General features: G+C 51.0%; 1 protein-coding gene across 1 annotated transcript in view; it reads left to right on the forward strand.

The window, feature by feature from the left end:
* Nucleotides 1-773: 773 nt before the first annotated feature.
* The window catches only part of Maml2 (mastermind-like 2 (Drosophila)), a 71,395-nt gene continuing 52,508 nt past the window's right edge, over nucleotides 774-19,660 (forward strand). Inside the window, exons 1-2 of the mRNA XM_013009537.1 lie at nucleotides 774-926; nucleotides 7,038-8,480. Coding sequence (XP_012864991.1) covers nucleotides 774-926; nucleotides 7,038-8,480 — 1,596 coding nt within the window. The remainder of the gene's footprint in view (nucleotides 927-7,037; nucleotides 8,481-19,660) is intronic.

Below are 19,660 nucleotides of genomic sequence, written 5' to 3' on the forward strand. Positions count from 1 at the left end.
AAAGTTTTGGAAATTACAATAAGTACTAGAAACAAAATAGCCAAGAGCTTGTGATGGAAAACAGCAGGGGAAATGTTCTTTAGATGAGGCGGTCATGAAAAATGTCCACTAGAGCCACCTTTGGGTTGATGTAAGGAGAAGGAGGAGGAAGAATTCAGAGGAGGAAGTGTATACACGCGCTGGGCAGGGAACAATACACACAAAAGATGTGAAGCCAAATCATCACACACGTGTTAAATCAAAGCACGTGTTAAAACAAAGAAACAGCAAATGTGTTGTGCTGAGCTTGGTGGCAGAGATGACGGGTGTGGCGTGAGGTTCTCAGAGCGCAGTTGGAGGACACACAGCAGCTCGCTGTGCCTAGAGCAGACAGGAGCCGCCCACAGGCGAGGAGTGGGGGCAGGGAGAAGGAGCGTGGTGGGCAGGACCTGCGTCCCACGCACGCCCTTGCCAGCTCTGTGGCAGAGCCGGAGCACCACCGCCCACCAAAGGGCGGCTGTGTTTTCTGCTAGTTTCTGAACAGACGGAGCACATTAGTGGCCGCCTTCAAACCCCAAATGAACGATGTGAGCACGCCCTCTCTAACATGTGGGTTTGCCGGCACTCACCCTGGGCGCCGCTTTGAGGTGAGTCCCATTCTCACAGCGACGAGATCCCTGCACATCCATGCCGGCTGTCTCTCCACGACCGCTCAGCTCTCCTCAGCTCCCTTCCGTAGCCCTGCAAATGGACAGAGATGGCAAAGCATCAGCTGTGTGTCGTATAAAGGAAACATGGTTCATGGCCACAAGCGGAGAAGCAGTGCACCGTGCGCTGACTCATTGAAGGCCCCAGACCTGGGACTGCCCAGGCAGGCAGCCTTCCCTAGCGAGGGCAGAGGGGACACAGACCTGAACCAGTTACCAAGAACCAAAGAGCCCAAGTCAGTAAAGCAAGGAAAGAAGAGGAGGGAAAGCAGGGTGGACCATGAACTGGGGCCTTGCAGAGGCTTTCCAGCCCAGGCCTGTGCTCAAGGGGACAGAGAGCCGCTTGATTAATGACACTTAATGCGTCCTGCATCCTGCCAAGGACAACACTGAAATTTCAAGAGAACTACCAGCACTATAGACATCACGCTTACTTTGGACTCCTTTAGATATATTTTGGGCAAAACTGAGTCATGGTTGAAGTGTTTCATGCGCAAAGCAGTTAGGTTGCTGTTTTGTTCAGGCTTTGGTAGAATATTATGTTCTTTTCCGTGTTAAACACAGGGGTTGGTCTTGAACAGCCCCAGCCCTGGCCTTGCATGCCCGCAGCAGGAGGGTCACGCCAGTGCGCATCACGCAGTGCCCTGCAGGGGTGCTGTCCAAGTAGGAGACAGCATGCAAGCTCAACTGGGAACTTTTCAATTTATGTAGACATTCCGTGCTTGCTGGACAACATGAGGAGAGTATCAGAATGTCTGAGCTGTACTTGGTTGTGAGAGAGTCTGAATTCCTTTCCTGCTTTCCCAGGTCTGGTGCTTCCTACAAAACCGCAATTCCACAGACATCTCTGCAGAGCAAGCATCGCACAGAACTATTGCTTTCTGCTTTGATTTCAGATTGACTGGAAAATCCTTTTTTTGTTGTTGTTGTTCTAACATGTATGAAGAGCAATGCTTGTTATTATCAGTGCGCAGTAATTGGATAAGTGAATGTGTTTCACTGCGGCATTTCCAAATACTTACGTGTTTATGCTTTGAGCATGTCCCCCCTCCCCTCTGTAGAAGAGTAGTATTTAAGCAATGTTCTAGATTCTTTTTTTTTAATCATCCCCTGCTCCTAGCACTAACTATGTGCAGGCACATTTATCAAATGTACGGTTGATACTAAGTAGATAAGTGTGTGAACAAATTCCAACTTTACCAATGAGGAGATGGCATGGTTTTGCGATTTTCATTTTGTCTGTTTCTGGCCTGGCGCATAGGCCAGCCAGGATGGCAGAGGGAAGGATCTGTCCGTCAAACTCAGGGTCAGGTCCACCTCCTGTGGGCAGGAAGCTACCAGCAATGGGCTCTGCACCAAGCCTGGAAGGTTGCTGGGCCTCTGTGTGCCCCACTAAAGCCCGGAGGCCTGGCTGTGGAGGGGGATGACGTGGTCATGTTCACAGGAGAGATGGAAGCCGCGCTTGAAACCGTCTGAGCACTCTCTGTAGGGCCATAGCCTCCCATTCACCTTCACGAGGTTGCCTGTCACCCTCTCCAAGGTGATGCTGCCCTAATTCCCCCTTACACACTCCCACCCTGTCCAATGAGGTGCTGCAGGTGATGGGAAACCTGGGACGTTTTCCAGGAGAAAGGGCTGGAAGTGTTAGCACTGAGCAGATGAGGACGCTGGATCCCTTTGTCTTCTCTGCAGCGATGAGTGAGCGTCTGAGGCAAACTTCATCTTTTAGTTAATCTTCTACATGCCGGACATGAAAGCCAAGGGAGAGGGGAAAGCTAAGGCATATAAGGAATATGAGGTGTCTTGAGGGTTCTTACATGGATCCAGAATTCGTAGTGATCTAGCTCCTCTATCCCTCTCTGTCTTGGGTTTCATAAAGAGCTGTTTGCTGACCAGTCTCATCTTGTTTCTCAGAGTCCAAATCTTAGAGAACAGTTTTCAGATGGATCACACTTTCTGTGACCCCATATCAGCAACCGAATCCTACCGCCGCCACCCCCACCCCAGCCCTGCCAGCCCCACCTCCAGCCAGTACAACCCCCCCGCTTCTTTTCCCCCCTGAGGGCGTGAAAGCACACATTTCTGAGATTTGTGCAGAAGAATGTGCCCTGACTCCTCTTCAGCTGCGTGCAGGGCGTGGAGGGCAGCCGGAACAGAGCCTCACGCCCCTTCAGCTGGGGTCCTTCCGTTTCCCACGTTTTTCTGATTCCCATTCTCCAGGCTTCACCTCCCCTTGAGGAAGACGATGGTGCAAACTGTACCCTGGTGGGAGTGGTGAACTGCTGGTGAGCTGGGCACGACAGATCCTCACACGCCACCAGCTTCTTACCATGTTCTACTGTTCAGTGGCTGAAAGAACACTGAAACATTCAGTCAACAAATAGACTATTCGTATAAGCATATTAATATGCCGTGGGGCAGGTACTGAAAAGATGATCCACACACCACCACCAAAACCCAGAGCAAAACTACCACGGCCAGTGTAAATCTCCTTTTACTTCTTACACTCAAGGACGTATATGGTTCAGTGCTTACAGTCTGCTGGGCACTGCCCTGCTGCGTCCACTGAACGATGCAGCACACCACGTCCACCCAGCAGCCTCCTTCCATACCAGGGCGCAGGAATCTGAGCTGCGTGTGCTTACTGTGTCGCTGCGGCCCCGGCGCTGGCTTCAACCTCCCCATCTCCTCTCCCTGCCTCTCCCCACCTCTCCCAGACTCTCCTGGCCTCTCCCCGCCTCTCCCCACCTCCCCCAGCCTCCCCCGGCCTCTCCCTGCCTCTCCCCACCTCCCCCAGCCTCCCCCGGCCTCTCCCTGCCTCTCCCAGCCTCTCCCCACCTCTCCCCACCTCCCCCAGCCTCTCCCGGCCTCCCAGCCTCTCCCCACCTCTCCCAGCCTCTCCCCACCTCCCCCAGCCTCTCCCGGCCTCCCAGCCTCTCCCCACCTCTCCCAGCCTCTCCCAGCCTCTCCGGGCCTCTCCCCACCTCTCCCGGCCTCTCCCAGCCTCTCCAGGCCTCTCCCGGTCTCCAGAGCCCTGCGCCATATGCATGTGCCATCCCACCCACTCCTGCTTTGTCGTCTGAATGTCATGTCTTCACTCGTAAGTTCCTCCAAGACTGCCCGAGAGGATGCTCTGTGAGTGCTCGGGGCACAGGCGTTGTCAGGAGAAAGTGTCTATGGGCCTTTGGCATGCTTGCCTTCCACAGCGTGTTCGTCCCTGAAAAACGTGTAAATCTTGCATACTACAACTGGGATGGCATAAAGATAAGTACGTTAGTTATCACAAATGAAAGCATGAATGCAGCTTACAGGCTCACTGTTTTCTTCCATCTTACAATGAGCGGATCCCTGAGGTAAGATCGCTCATACCACGTGGGATCCCCCACGCCCCTGCCCTAAGTCCCCCTTCCACCTGTGGTGGCTGGTGCCGCCCCCCAGACAGGATGAACCCCACCCTCAGCGCCGATTCTTCTGGGAGGGTAGTGGGGTCTTGCTGTGCGTACTAACAGGGAGAGAGAGCTGTCTTTCTCAAGTGGCTCTGCAAGTCGCGGTCAGATGTGGCACGCGACTCCCGGGCTCCACCACGCAGGGCCGAGGGTGGCCTCTGGCTCTGGGGCCCAGGGTCGTCCCCGGCGGAACATGGCCTTCACAGGGGAAGTCCTCACTGCATTGTTTACCATGCCTGTGGCCTAGAAAAAAAATCACTCCATCTTCAAACTTCAGTTTTTCTCATCTTCAAAATGGGGGGAATGGGTAGAAGTAATGCCGGCTTCTAGAGGGGTTGTGAAGAAAGGACACGTGAGTTTATCTGTCCACAGAGCCACCACCAGCCCAGCTCTCAGGGATTGACGCTGCTGTTCCCAGGCCTGCGGCGGGGAGCCAGAGCTGGGCTGCCAGGGCAGAGCCGGGGGCAGAGCCCAGGGAGAGCCGGGCAGAACTGGTTTTGTCAAGGGGGTGGAAAATAAATCAAAGGAGCTAAGCTAGACCTAGGGAAAGTGTACTTTTTGTTCGTTCTTTGATAGCTGTTTGTCCTGAGGCCTCTGCTCTTCCTGAGCCCAGGGGGCCAGGCGTTAGCAGCGTTGGGTGTTGTGCATGTGACCACAGCTGCTCTGTGTCAGCAGAGGAGAGCTGGAGCGCCTCACTGCACACCCGGCAGGCCGCCCTGAGCTGCAGCCGCTCCTCCCCGAGCCCGGGTCTCAGGCACATCATTAGAACGCTTTTTGTTGTTTGTTTGGGTTTTTTTAACTGTATTTTTTTGTCTTTTCTTTTTTGGTACTGGGGATCGAACCCAGGATATTGCACTTGCTAGGCAAGCGCCTCACCACTGAACTACATCCCAGCCCTCATTAGAACTCTTGGTTTAAGTAACCGAAGCCAAATCCGTATGAGTTCAAGCTCGTAAGACTTTCTTATAAACATTCCATTGTCTGCGAGGAAAGCAGAATCACAGAGCTGACCTAGGGCTGGATTCAGCCTCCGCACCGGAAGTGCATGTCTCTCCTGTCTGTTCCTCTCTCTCTCCCTTCCTGGAGATGTACTTTCCTGTTGCTTTAATTGACACAAGTGAACTGAGGCTCCCAAGTTTTGGGAATCACTACACAGCCATCAGAAGAGAGCCCGGCCTGCTTTCCCTAAGTCTGGAAACCCCAGGTTGATTGATCCAGTTTGGGTCCAGTGCCTTCCCTGGTCACCCACCAGTGATTGTAAAAGACTGAAGCTTGTTTGCCAGTGTTTCACGTCACTATAACTGCACCCCTGCCAGCGTGGGAAAACGAGGCAGGGGCAGGGATGACGGACACAGGCGCTGATGAGCTGCGTAGGACGCACGCGGCTCCCTCCCAGCCCTGTCCTGCTTGCGTCCTGGCCGCTCTCAATTCCTCCTCATTTAACCTGAGAGCCCCAGGCCCCTTCACGTGAGTTTGGCCCTTGCCCGGGACCATTCCAACACACCATGTAGAAATGGCACAGAACCACGCAGATCTCAGGAAAAGCCCAGGCCTAGCGCTTCACAGTTCTGTGGCCCACTGGCCCACCCTTCCTCATCTGTACAACGGTGGCCATGCCACCAACCGGGGTTCTCCGGAGGTGATGGGATGTGGACCGCAGCCCACACTGGTCCTTGGTCACACTGACCTCCTTCTCTTGGTTTGACCACCCATCTTTCTGAAGGGTGACAAGTGGCTTCTAGTGAGGAAGGAAGAAAGAATTGCTAGAATTTTCTATCCAGGAAGTATTTCTGCTGCTTCTGAGCAAACATTAAGTATTTAGCGAGTTGAGACCACTGGGAAAGTCACAGGGTAGAGACAGATCAATGAAGATTTGACTTGCCCTCTTTTCTCCTTTTATAACTTTTTGGTGTGACTGGGTTGTCCCTAAGCCTTACTTGATAATGTAAGGTTCATAAAGTGCCATTCGTTCAGTGAATAAACTGCGTAAGCACGCTGCTACTCGGGGCCCCTTGCAGAAGGTGGCAGGCCATACGTTTTCTGAGTTGTTTGAGAAAGCCTGGTGCTAAACTGTGCCGTACATTGTCTCCTTTCTGCCCACCATTAGCAGCCTTCACCCCATTGAGACCCAGACACAGAAGTTGCCAAGCTCCCGTGGCACACAGTGTTAGAAGGGATTTGGCTGTGAGCCTCGAACACCTGTGTAGTTCCATCTCTCAACACCTGGATTTGTGTTACAAGACTTAGACACTGCCAACAGAAGCAATCTGTGCTCAGATTTGTTTGATAAATAGCAATCTCATGGCTTCTGTCTGTCCACGCAAGCACCCAGGCACCCGGCTCGCCAACAAAGCATGAGGGTTGTGGGAATGGCCGCGTGCACACAGGGCTGAACATGAGTGATGCATTTCCTGCCACCCAGCTCACAGTATGCCCAGACACAGAGCAGTGTAACAACACAGAGAAAACAAGGCTCGGGATGGCCAGCACGTCTCAGACCAGAGAACAGTTCTGACTAGTAGAGGACAACAGGAGCGATCCAGGTTGAATCTGAAACAGGAGCTGGACACGTTGTGCTGTGTTTAGACATGCTGTGCGCCACTGCCTGGGGCTGTGTGTGTGTGCTGGTGTGGCCAGCCTGCTCTGGCGCAGGATAATTCCTTCACCCTCTGACCTGTGCACCAAGCCACAGGGACTCAGTGATCTCTGACCTGGTTGACCTGTCCCTCCAGAAGCGTTTGGTGTCGCCTGTTTGGACTTCTAGAGTTCCTACCTGTCCACTCTGGGGTGCATGGGGCTGGTTTCACTGTGAAAGCTGGCAAGCATTTCAAAGCTATGATGCTCTTAATTAACATCTGCACTGATACCTCATGACTTATTTTTTTTCCTTTTTTTATTCCCTCAGCTCCAAGGCTCCTTGAAAAGAAAGCAGGCCATCAGCCTGTCTCCTGTCAGCAAGAGGCCCAATGGCTTTGTGGACAACTCCTTCCTGGATATGAAGAGAATCTGTGTTGGGGAGAGCCTCCCTGCAGGGCAAGGCAGCCTCCACGTCAGTAACGGACCGAGTCAGCTCCTGGTGGGGGCCGCGCCCGGGAGCCAGGCACCCCTGCGAAAGGCCAGCACCCTGCCTCCACCGGCACACTCGCCCGGCAGCAGCCTGTTCAACACGGGCTTGAAGGAGGTGAAGAAGGAGCCAGGAGAGGCCCTGTCTTGCAGTAAGCACATGGATGGACAGATGGTCCAGGAGAGCGTCTTTCCTGATAGGTTCGGAGACGAGCCTGGGGAGCAGCTCATGGACCCGGAGCTGCAGGAGCTCTTCAATGAGCTGTCCAACATCTCCGTGCCACCCCTGAGCGACCTGGACCTGGAGAACATGATCAACGCCACCATTAAGCAGGATGACCCGTTTCACCTTGACCTGAGCCAGCAAAACCAGAGGAGCACGCCCAGGCCCTCCCTGTCCATGGAGAAGATAGTAATCAAAAGTGAATTCTCACCCGTCCTGACGCAGGGCCCCTCCAGCTCTCCTCAGCTGAGGCCCCCATCGGCCGGCCCGGCCTTCTCCATGGCCAGCTCTGCCCTTTCCACTTCATCCCCAACCCCGGCTGCCCCTCAGGGTCAGGCCCAGGCCCAGGCCCAGACGGCGCCCGGAGTGAGCCGGGCCCTGCCGGGCTGGCAGGAGGTGTCCCATGCCCAGCAGCTCAAGCAGATCGCAGCCAGCCGCCAGCAGCAGGCCCGGACACAGCAGCACCCACCAGCCCCGTGGCCGGCCCTGCCCTCGTCCACCGGGCCATCCCCAGCCGCGTTTGGGCAGGAGAAGATCCCCAGCCCTTCCTTTGGCCAGCAGCCGTTCAGCCCGCGAGGCTCCCCCATCCCTGGGGTAGCTGGGAGCAGCAACCAGCCAAAAGTCATGGCTAGCTACATGTACAAAGCCGGCCCTGCGGCCCCGGGGGCCCCCCTGGACGCACTGCTGCAGCAGAAGCCTCCAGAGCTCAGCCGGAGCTTCCTCAACAGCTCGCACCAAGCCTTGGAGCCCCGGCCGGGCAACACCAAGCCTCTGTTCCATTTTGGCTCAGATCAAGCAAATCAGCAGTTGCCTTCTGTGTTGCCTTCCCAGAGCAAGCCTTCACTCCTACACTACACACAGCAGCAGCTGCAGCCACAGCAGCAGAACTCACTTGTAAATCAGCAGCAGCCGCCGCCGCCAGCACCCCAGGCCAGCCATCCTCTGTCGAGCCAGCCGCTGCTGAGGTCTCCGCTGACACTTCAGCAGAAGAGCCTGCTTCAGAAGATGCAGAATCCCTCCCTCCCAGGCCTGGGCTGTCAAGTTGCACAGCCGCACCGACAGGTGAGGCTCCAACCCTGCACTCCAGGTTCCAGGGACTGATCAGAGTGGTCTGATGGTCTAGTTAGGACTGGGTGGACTCGAGGAGTGGTCCGATGGTCTGGTTAGGACTGGGTGGACTCGAGGAGTGGTCTGATGGTCTGGTTAGGACTGGGTGGACTGTGGTCCGATGCTCTGGTTAGGACTGGGTGGACTCGAGGAGTGGTCTGATCGACTGGTTAGGACTGGGTGGACTCAAGGAATGGTCTGACGCTCTGGTTAGGAGTGAGTGGACTTGGGAGTGGTCCGATGGTCTGGTTAGGACTGGGTGGACTTGAGGAGTGGTCCGATGGTCTGGTTAGGACTGGGTGGACTTGAGGAGTGGTCTGATGGTCTGGTTAGGACTGGGTGGACTCGAGGAGTGGTCTGATGGTCTGGTTAGGACTGGGTGGACTTGAAGAGTGGTCCGATGCTCTGGTTAGGACTGGGTGGACTCGAGGAGTGGTCCGATTAACTGGTTAGGACTGGGTGGACTTGAGGAGTGGTCTGATGGTCTGGTTAGGACTGGGTGGACTCGAGGAGTGGTCTGATGGTCTGGTTAGGACTGGGTGGACTTGAAGAGTGGTCCGATGCTCTGGTTAGGACTGGGTGGACTCGAGGAGTGGTCCGATTAACTGGTTAGGACTGGGTGGACTTGAGGAGTGGTCTGATGGTCTGGTTAGGCATGGGTGGACTCGAGGAGTGGTCTGATCGACTGGTTAGGACTGGGTGGACTCGAGGAGTGGTCCGATGCTCTGGTTAGGACTGGGTGGACTCGAGGAGTGGTCTGATGGTCTGGTTAGGACTGGGTGGACTTGAAGAGTGGTCCGATGCTCTGGTTAGGACTGGGTGGACTCGAGGAGTGGTCTGATCGACTGGTTAGGACTGGGTGGACTCAGAGGAGTGGTCCGATGGTCTGGTTAGGACTGGGTGGACTCGAGGAGTGGTCTGACGCTCTGGTTAGGACTGAGTGGACTTGAGGAGTGGTCCAGTGGTCTGGTTAGGACTGGGTGGACTTGAGGAGTGGTCCGATGGTCTGGTTAGGACTGGGTGGACTCAAGGAGTGGTCTGATGGTCTGGTTAGGACTGGGTGGACTCGAGGAGTGGTCTGATGGTCTCGTTAGGACTGAGTGGACTTGAGGAGTGGTCCGATGGTCTGGTTAGGACTGGGTAGACTCGAGGAGTGGTCTGATGGTCTGGTTAGGATTGAGTGGACTTGAGGAGTTGTCGGATGCTCTGGTTAGGACTGGGTGGACTCAAGGAATGGTCCGATGGTCTGGTTAGGACTGGGTGGACTCGAGGAGTGGTCTGATGGTCTGGTTAGGACTCGACGGTCTTGAGGAGTGGTCCGGTGGTCTGGTTAGGACTGGACGGTCTTGAGGAGTGGTCTGATGGTCTGGTTAGGACTGGACGGTCTTGAGGAGTGGTCTGATGGTCTGGTTAGGACTGGGTGGACTCAAGGAATGGTCCGATGGTCTGGTTAGGACTGGACGGTCTTGAGGAGTGCATATGAAGACTTTGTAGGACAGATTCACTTGGAGTACCTGAAGGCACAGGCTGAGATCTGGGATACTCAGTAGTTTTTGCTCATTAAGACTATTTAATTATTACAGAAAAATGTTGCCTTATAACTCATGTAATTGGTGCTCGTTTGTCAGTCCATCTGCTTTGTTCGGTGGTTAGGTCAGTAAGTACTTCCAGAGTCTGTTTCTCATGAGCAAAATCAGGGGTGAAAGAAGGGATTGAGAACAACTCAGATTTATCGATGATGATACTAGGGAAGAACTTTTTCTGCTCGTCACACTTGACATCAGACATAGGACTCACTGTGGGATTTGTAACTGGGCCTTTAGCCTTGGGACTGTCACTGTCCCAGCTCCTGCTGTAGATCTGTTGCTGGAGTTGTGTTCAGTTAGTTTAGTCGTGAGCTTGAGGGATTCTCACACCTGCTTCCCTTTACTGTGTCCGCTGTCCCCCACTGTCACCAATGGGAACAATGCTTTGTGTTGGATGTTGGATGTGGCATAATCAAATTGTGTGAAGATGGTTTCAAGTCATTCCTTCTGTTGTCTGGAAGAAAAATGGTATTTGATATTTTACACAATGTCTTCAGTGGCCTCATCTTGCTGATATTTTCAGGCTTGGAATGCGTTAACCTCCTGGCTACAATTTTCTTCCCTTCCTGATTTGCAGTGTCAGGAAAGGGTGAGAAACAATCCTTGGATGATCAGGACTCTCGAGGGCTCTGTGCAGAAGGAGTGGTCTTATTCGGAGCTATAGAATCAGTCACTTATAAAGTGTGCATTTTTTATCATGTTGGATCTAGGCTTAAGTGGATTCTATATTTGGTTTAGAATCCTCCCATGTCTCAAACTTCTGGGAGGGCAGGCAGCCAGTGAATGGATGGTTTGTTGTGACTGAAACATATATTTATACATTTCCTGCTTAGTTTAAAGCCAAGATCCTCAACCTGTGTTATAACCTCAACCCACTCTCTCTACCTACCCATGCATGTTCATTGCTGTTCCATATCAATCCTTGGTGTGAACTGAGAAGTATCTGTCGACTTTAAAGGAGGGTTTTATGCATCTCTGGTCTTCAGATAAACAATCAGGAAATTGCTTCCAAGTGGCTGGGTGTTGTTGGAAAAAAATCTCACATGCGGCCATTACTTTTTTTTTTTTTTTGTCGGTCATGGGTCTTGAACTCTGGGCCTGGGCACCGTCCCTCGGCTCTTCAGCTCAAGGTGAGCACTCTACCACTTGAGCCACAGCACCACCTCCGGTTTTCTGGAGATAAGAGTTTATTGGAGATAAGAGTCTCACTGACTTTGCTACTGGGCTGGCTCTGAACAGCGTTCCTCAGATCTCAGCCTCCTGAGTAGCTAGGATGACAGGAGTGAGCCACCGGTGCTCAGCTCTTCTAATTTTTTATTATTACTCAATGAAAGAAATTACAAGCAAGATTGCATTAGCTAAAACGCCTTCTCCAAGAGGAACGTGGTAGTGAATTCAGTGTTCTACAGTCACCTAACACACAAGCCCTGCTCTTACTGAGGGTTGTTCACATAGGACAATGCCAGGGTTTGAGTTTAGAGACTAGACTGAGGGAAGAAGAAATTGGGAGCATAGAGGACCAAAGTCATAAGGAAGCAGGGAAACAGTTAATCAGAACCTAGGAATGAGACCAAAGAACAGCAACAAGCCCTGGGTCAAAGGTGACATATTGACATGGGGTCTGGGGTGGAGGGATGGCGCAATGAGTCAGAAGAGACCCAAAGACCACTCTGAATGCCTCTCCACCCATCATGGCTCACTTTGGCTGGGTACTACTAGGGAGGGAGAAGAGGTGAAGGCAGGCGGATCACAGGTGGTCAATGACAGATCGGGACAATTATGTGGACATGTTCATTGTGCCTTAGATGTTTAATGCTCTATCTTCTAAGTTTACAAAGGAAAGAAAAATCCGGGTTAAGCACTCTACTCGCCTGGCCAAAGCTTAGATCAGGTGCAGAGTGGGTTTCCAGCTCTGTGTGTGCATGTAATTAGGCTGAGAGGTTCTATGGGGGGGTTTTAAGGGCAACATGATGTAGCCCAGGCTTACCTCAAATTCCTACTCCTCTTCTCCCTCACTTGTCATTATAACTGTACACCATCATACCCACTTTAGCACTGAAGAATCTTAGTTGGAAAAAGTATCAGGAGGGAATTTGTATGGTTTGTTGCTTTGTTAATTAAAAAAACAAACAACTCTATGTCATATACAAATAACCCAAATGGATATGTTACCAGCTGATATACTTTTTACAGGTAAGGGTACTGGGGTTCAGAAAGGTCAAATCACTTGTTCCAAAACATTAATAATTAAAGACTACCCTTCCCAAGCAGAGGCAGCAGGTAGAGTGTTTGCATGTGGTGCCAGGGCCTTTTCTGTGATAGCTTGAAGTTTGCTGTTCTCCACACTCCTAGCAGAAATCACAGCCAGAGGTGAAACTCAGATCAGCTCAGATATGGGGGGGAGAAGCCTCGTCCGAACCCAGGGGTGCACAGAAGCAAAGATCCCAGGTTCTGTCACATTCTGCTTCGTTCTGAACTGGCATTGGTTTCTATGTGTTCACTCAAAAAAGATTGCGGGATGCTCGCGAGGTGCCCGGCACGGTTCCGGGTATAGTGCTCCAGTTGTGGTTTGTCTGCAGGAAAGGGGAATATCCATTCTTCTAAAAACTAAAAATGATGACTCAGAGGTTTGCAGATCCGCTGTCTTCCTCACCGCGCAGGCTTGCTCTGCTTCTGTCACTAGGTTGATTTTCTACTTGTGCTTTGGTATCTCTGATCCTAGATAAGAGTAGGAGGCAAAAAAGGAAGTGGGTATGTGTAATTTTTTAATACAATGTTTTTAGGGCTGTCCTTGGGTTTTGTAAATGATAAATAAAACTTGTTCACTCTTCAATGCCATCCCTTGGGATGTAAGAACCTCTGGAGTCAGTTTCACAGTAGGGAGAAACTGTAACTCTTTCATTCATGCATTCATTCACGTGATAGACAGGTATCAATCACCACGGTGGGACTGGGGATTAAAGATCAATGATCTGGTTTCATACCCTCAGTCTGAAAGGCAGGGAAGGCCTGGTCTTTCCCTCAAGAGACTTTGATCTAGAAGTGGCAAGTGCCCATGTCCTTAGCACCCTATTAGATACATCCACCCGATAATCACATCGTCCCGATAATCACAATCTACTCTGCGTACCAAGCAAACATTACAAGGGCAGTTCTCTTAAGTCAGCAAGTTCAACTTTAAGCATACTATTTTAAAACTTTTACAGGGTATAACTTTTGTTTACTAGAGATTTCACTTTCCATCCTATTGTGTTGTTCTAACATATAATAGCTGGTTGCACAATGGAATAAGTTGGTATACGGCAACAATAATGCCTGTATCCTTCAATAAAGAAATAGACATAGCAATAAGAAGTATATTCTACCCTTGGGATCACAATTCACAGGGATCAACAACAGCTAGAAAATGACTCCTTCTATTTTCAGTCCAAGGTCTGTGGCTGTGAACTACACCCATTAATAAGAGCCGTGCATTTAATGCACTAGTGGACAACTTAGCCTGCTGAACACTGATTTTTGAACTAGAAAAAAAAGCTAGAGTTAAGAATAGCTTTAATCCAAGAAATGGAAATATACAAGGGTTAATGGAAAATCTGACAGATATTTACCTATGATATAAATTAATCCTCTTTGCCCTGTTCTCATTAGCTGCGCCTTCTCTAAGTCAGTTTCAGCTGTTACCGGGTGCTGGAAGGGAGTGGTGGTTTCTTTGGGTGAAATGAAAAGGAAGCCACCATGTTAATTTGTACATTTGCACAGTGATGGTTAATTAAAGTCTGGCACAAAGACTTTAGACTCAGGAGTTCTCGGTTTGAAACAAAAGATGGTACAAATGTTTAGACTGTTGGGATCAGGGAGGTGTGATGTGAGTGAATCGTTTGACTCCTTCACATTGTCAATCCAGCAAGGGAGCCCAGGCTTACATGTGTATAGACATGCGTGCACGCACACGCGCATACACACACACACACACACACACACACACACAGGCAGCCCTCTGGGCACTAATTAGAAAACGCTGTTGGAATATTTGCACTTCATGCAATGCATTGAAACAATGAAGTGGTGCGTTATTCCCTGAGCAATAAGCTGTGGAGCGTAATGTGGAAAGCCAGCGACTGCTAACCTGCAAGACCAGGTTTTCAAGGCCCTTGAGGGTGACTTCTTCCCTTTCTTTGTTCACCCTGAATCCTGTGGCTCCTCTCAGGAGCTCCAGTGTATGCCATTAGGAAGCATGACCTTCGCCGACAGGAAGCGTGGCCCTCCTTGATGGTCCCCAGTCTGTGTGGACTGGCGCCGCGGCCTTGCCGCCTGCTCCCTGGCTCATGGTCAGGCAGAAAAGTCCACGAGACTCTTATCTCCAATTAATCACCAAAAAAAGCAAGAAGTGGAGCTGGGCTCAAGTGGTAGAGAGTTATCCTTGAGCACAAAAGCTCAGAGACAGCATCTAGGCCCAGAGTTCCAGCCCCAGGACTGGCCAAAACAAAACCAAAAAGGTCTCCACAGCTGGTGTCTCTGCATACGCGTACTGAACGAGACACACATCATCATTTTATACACATTCCTTGAACCTCTCTGAGACTCAGCCAATGTGGTATTCAGATGATGGAAAACATCACACATCTCAGCAGTAGTCAAAATAACCCTCAACGGCAAGTCTTTTAAAATGAAGAGTTCCTCTGTTTATGCATTGCACTGAGGTAAGAAAGGAGAATGTTGGTTCTAAAAAACAGAAACCCAGGACCCACAAGCCTAGCAAACCAGGGTTAAGCTGGTCGACTCCTAGGAAAGCTCCGGACCACACCTGCAGTGACCCACCACATGGGCCATCGGGTGTGCCGCGGACAGGGCTGTAGCCCAGCCCTGCCAGAGTAGAAACACGTCCCCCATCAACCCTGTGGACAGCACCATGAGCAGGGGGTCCCAGACACCAGTTCTCCTGCCTTTCCAGGAACCTGTGGGGGGCTGTGTTCATGCGAGGTTCCTTCCCCCACACACACATCTGGTCCTGTGGGAAGCCGGTCAGACAGACCCCCCCCTGCCCCCCCCCTGCTTTCCCTGGCTCGGCTGCCTTCACTCATTACACAGGCCTTCCTCTCCCGCCTCCATCCTCAGCATCCACTCTGGCACTTTGTGGGCACTTAAGTGTGTGATCAATAATTGATGGCGTATCGAGGGCTGGAGTCAGTTCTTGGGGGATCTGAGATGAGGAAGGTGAAATCCTGCCTGGTCTGAGAGGGAGACGGACAGACGGCTAAGACTCCACACGGGTTGTCAAGCCACGTGCCATAAGCGCAGCTTCTCTAAAGGAGAACAAAGGAAATTTGAGCACCTCACTGAAAAAAATGAGAAACCACTGCAGCTGTTTTCTGATTTTTGTAGTTTACTAATGAGAAGCAGCCCTCGGGACCTACCCCTTGAGCGCCCGTGTTAGGCCCGGCGCAGCACCGATGCGGTGGGACTTGTTTTCACCAGCGGGATATTATATCAGAAGGAACACAGAAAACATTATCGATATTTTCCTTGGGAAACCCATTAGCTACTAACACTGAGCCTCTAAAACTTCAAAGCTGAAAACACATACATGATCGGCTTTGCAATGAAGAGTGGGGTTCAGGGCCAAGCTGGAGCTCTGGTTCTCCTTTCCTGTTAACTTGTATTTTTCCAGGGCAGTACTCCACAGAAAAATAAGCTGCCCCGCTCCTCCACCCCAGCACAGCGCCTCGCATCATCCACTGAGCGCTCTCTGCGGGTGTGGCTCAGCAGACAACCCGGGAAGCAAAGGCATTTCCATGAGGTTTGGCTGATGCAACCAGAGAACACGTGATTGCTCAGACACAGGAACCTAACTTTCACTCCCCGGTTAGGGTTAGGGTTAGGGTTAGGGTTGGGGGGTTGGTCATGGGGCTTGAACTCTGGGCCTGGGCGCTGTCCCTCAGCTCTTCAGCTCAAGGCTAGCGCTCTACCACTTGAGCCTCAGCCCCACTTCTGGCTTTTTCTGCTTATGTGGTGCTGAGGAATCGAACCCAGGGCCTCGTGCATGAAAGGCAAGCACTCTACCACTGAGCCACCTTCCCATCCCCTAAAATTCAGTATTCTTTTTGAGGTTTTGTTTGTGATATGTTTGCTCCAACAGACTAGAGAAAGGAAACAGACCGATGCAGTTAGAGGTGGTTTCCTGATGGCCGTGCTGAGTCCAGTCTTCTGTCCAGGACAGCCGGTCTTCAAAGTGGACAGTGGCCCTCTATGTGTCATGTTGACCCTTCCTCTGTACCTGTGTGTTAATCATATATAGGAGAGACTGAACACAACAAGAAAGTGGGAAGAAGGGTGAAGGAGATGAGATTTAGTGTCTGGATGATTAGAAGAATGACATTAAATCCAGCGCTCCTAAATAGCTGCAACCCTTTTCAGACCATCAGCACAAACCCAGTCTATAACAGAAAACTAGGCTTTGCCTTCCCCCACCCCCCACCCCTCCTCACTTGAGAACTGCAGTCCTGAGCCCAGCACCCCCCAACTCCTCTCCACAGCCCACCATGCTCTCCTGAATCCGTGGGCACAGCTGCGTTGCTCAGCAGCCACTGGGGTCACACTGGGCCCCCTGTCTGGTGCCACCTGGAGCCAAGTTTCTCTGCAGGCCAGGAGCCCAGAGTCCTTGGGACTGTTCCCCTTCCTTGCCCAGGGCACCTAGCCTGCAGCCTGGCTCCACACTGCCAGGTGCAGAAAGAGGAGCTCACTCAGTTGGGTGCTGGTGGCTCACACCTGTCATCCTAGCTGCTCAGGAGGCTGAGATCTGAGGATTGCGGTTCAAAGCCAGCCCAGGCAGGAAAGTCCTTGAGACTCTTATCTCAAAAAAAAAAACACTAGAAAACCAGAAGTGGCACCATGGCTCAAGTGGTAGAGCGCTCACCTTGAGCTGAAGAGCTGAGGGGCAGCACCCAGGCCCAGAGTTCAAGACCCACGCCCTGGATAGATGGCTGCCTCACTGACCACAAATGGGAGCTGCAGGTCAAGCCCTGTGTGCTTTCCTTAGCCAGGAGGCCCCTCAGCCCCATGGCATGCCCGAGGCGGGGACCGTGCCCTCACTCGCAGCAGACGCACCCACCCCTGAGCAGCAGATCAGCCTCCCACCTGCCTGTTCCGAAAGCTGGGCCAGAGACATGCGCCTCATACCGGTGCAAGCCACATGACTTTGGTTTAATATCCAGTATATTTACATCTCCCACAGCTGAACAGGAATACTCTGTACTTATTTTAATTTAAAGATAGAAACAATTCAGAGTCATTTTATAAAAGAAAAGGGAAGGAAGGGAAGGGATAGAAGAAAGTATGAAGAAAGAATGGGTACTGGGAGAGGAGACTGGTTTAGCAAGGAGGATGAAGGAGGCTGAATACTACCAAAATAAATCATTTGCAGCTATGAGCACAGAGCAATGAAACCTGCTGAAATGGTTCGGGAAGGGAGCAGGGACAATGAACAAGAGCGGATATTGCCTGGAATGTAGAATAAAGGGTAGAAATGTAACAATGACCCCCCATAACTAATGTAAGTTAATTTTTTTAAGGAGAGGAAGAGAAAGAGAAGCATTCTTTTTACTTTTTCTTTCTTTTTTTCCCCCCAGTTGTGGGGCCTGAACTCTGGACCTGGGCACGTCCCTCAGCTCTTCAGCTCAAGGCTGGTGCTCTACCACCTGATCCACAGCGCCACTCCTGGCTTTTTCTGCTTATGTGGTGCTGAGGAATCAAACCCAGGGCCTTTTGCATGCAAGGCAAGCGCTCTACCACCGAGCCACCTTCCCAGCCCCATCCTTTTTACTTTTAACTCTCAAGCTAAAATGTCTGTTTTTTAAAGTGACCAGCCCATCTGAGGACTACATCAGACCCTTCCGGGGTGGGGTGGCAGGACTGGACCTTTTTCATTTTTCTTTTTCTTTCTCCACCTACTTTCAGGTTTTCTTTTTGTTGTTGTTGTTGTTGTTGGTTTTTTTTGGGGGGGGTCCAGTCGTGGGGCCTGAACTCTGGGCCTGGGAGGACTGGACCTTTTTGCTAAGCTTCCTCGGGAAATTCTAATGTGAGGAGGGCTGAGAATCGCAGTTGGAGGGGGGTTCACATGCACCACGCCTCCATCTTTAGAAAGTTACGCTTTCTTATACAATGTCAAAGAAATCCACTCTGGGGCAACGATCGCAGAAGGAGTGGGGGATCTTCCCTCCAATGACTGGAAAGGGATTCCTGCGGAAACAGCTCATGGAAATATTTCCTCAGTGAAATGCTCTATGCATTGTTACTATGACTCAGGCTACTCAATAATTAAGAGGTAACATTTGCTGCCACCGTTTAACCATGTTTAGAAGGAAACTTGCTGGACCAGAAATGTTAGTATGTTAGAAGTTTTTTAAAAACGTACTTGGGCAGGTATTTTCTTCATATAGTTGCCTCTTTCTTAGGAGAGAATTTTCTACTTGATTTGGCCCTGTTCATAAACCAACAAAGCAGGAAAAAATGTTAAAACTCAGTACAGAGATCAAAAAGACTTTTAAATCAGCAGCTTGAAACCACAAGCTTGTAAAATATGGTATTCAAAGCTGTTTCCTGGGAATGTATAAGTGATCTGGGTTGAAATGAAAACAACCATGTGAGGTTGTTGTAGTTTCTTATTTTTTCAGCTAGCATTCATATTAATGTGAACTACCATAGTCAAAAACATGATAGGCCTCAATAAATTGTTATTTCCTCGCTTTGATTGGATTCCCATGAAAGTATTTGAAGCAATTTTATTGTAGTAATTTTCTGTTTACCAATAACAGATTTAAAGGATTTTTTAGAAAAGAACCCAAATGTGATATAATTTCTGTAAGAGTTTCATTTGTTGAATCTTATCCTATATACAATAGAAGAGTAGCATAATTGTGTTTTCAAGGATGGGTGCTGATATACTAGACGTGCTTCTGAAATAGAAGCATTACAGTAACAGGGCTGTAAACACTTTTGCCTCCATAGAAGTGACCCCTTGTTACTTCTCTAAATGTGGGTTCTGTGGGGTGGAAGCAGGCATTTTGAAAGGTCTGTGTCTTGAATTGCTGTTCTTTAAATAGTGTCAGGCTATACTGGACAGACACGCATCGATTCTGGAAATGTGGCATGAGGGAAAAAAATGTATGTAAATGGAGGCTTACCGATAGAAGAAAAAACGTTAGAAAGGCAAGTTAGATGCTGGGTTTGCCGCTAGGAACTCTGGGGGAATGGACGTTGTCCTTTCCCGACCCTTTCTGGCTCAGACCCCTCCTCTGGCTCTTCATTCCTCCAGGCATGAGCCAGAGCTGAGACCAGGCCCTGTGAGGTCTGCGTGCAAGACAGTACATGCGTCTGCCTGGAGGCTCTGGTCACCCCGCCAGCCTCAGCCTCCCCCCACCTCCTGACGCCCCGCCTTCCCAGAGCACACCCATTCCCCCACCTCCTGACGCCCCGCCTTCCCAGAGCACACCCATTCCCCCACCTCCTGACACCCGCCTTCCCAGAGCACACCCATTCCCCCACCTCCTGACA

This window comes from Dipodomys ordii, unplaced genomic scaffold (genome assembly GCF_000151885.1).
Source record: "Dipodomys ordii isolate 6190 unplaced genomic scaffold, Dord_2.0 Scaffold10, whole genome shotgun sequence".
In the NCBI taxonomy this organism is placed as follows: domain Eukaryota; kingdom Metazoa; phylum Chordata; class Mammalia; order Rodentia; family Heteromyidae; genus Dipodomys; species Dipodomys ordii.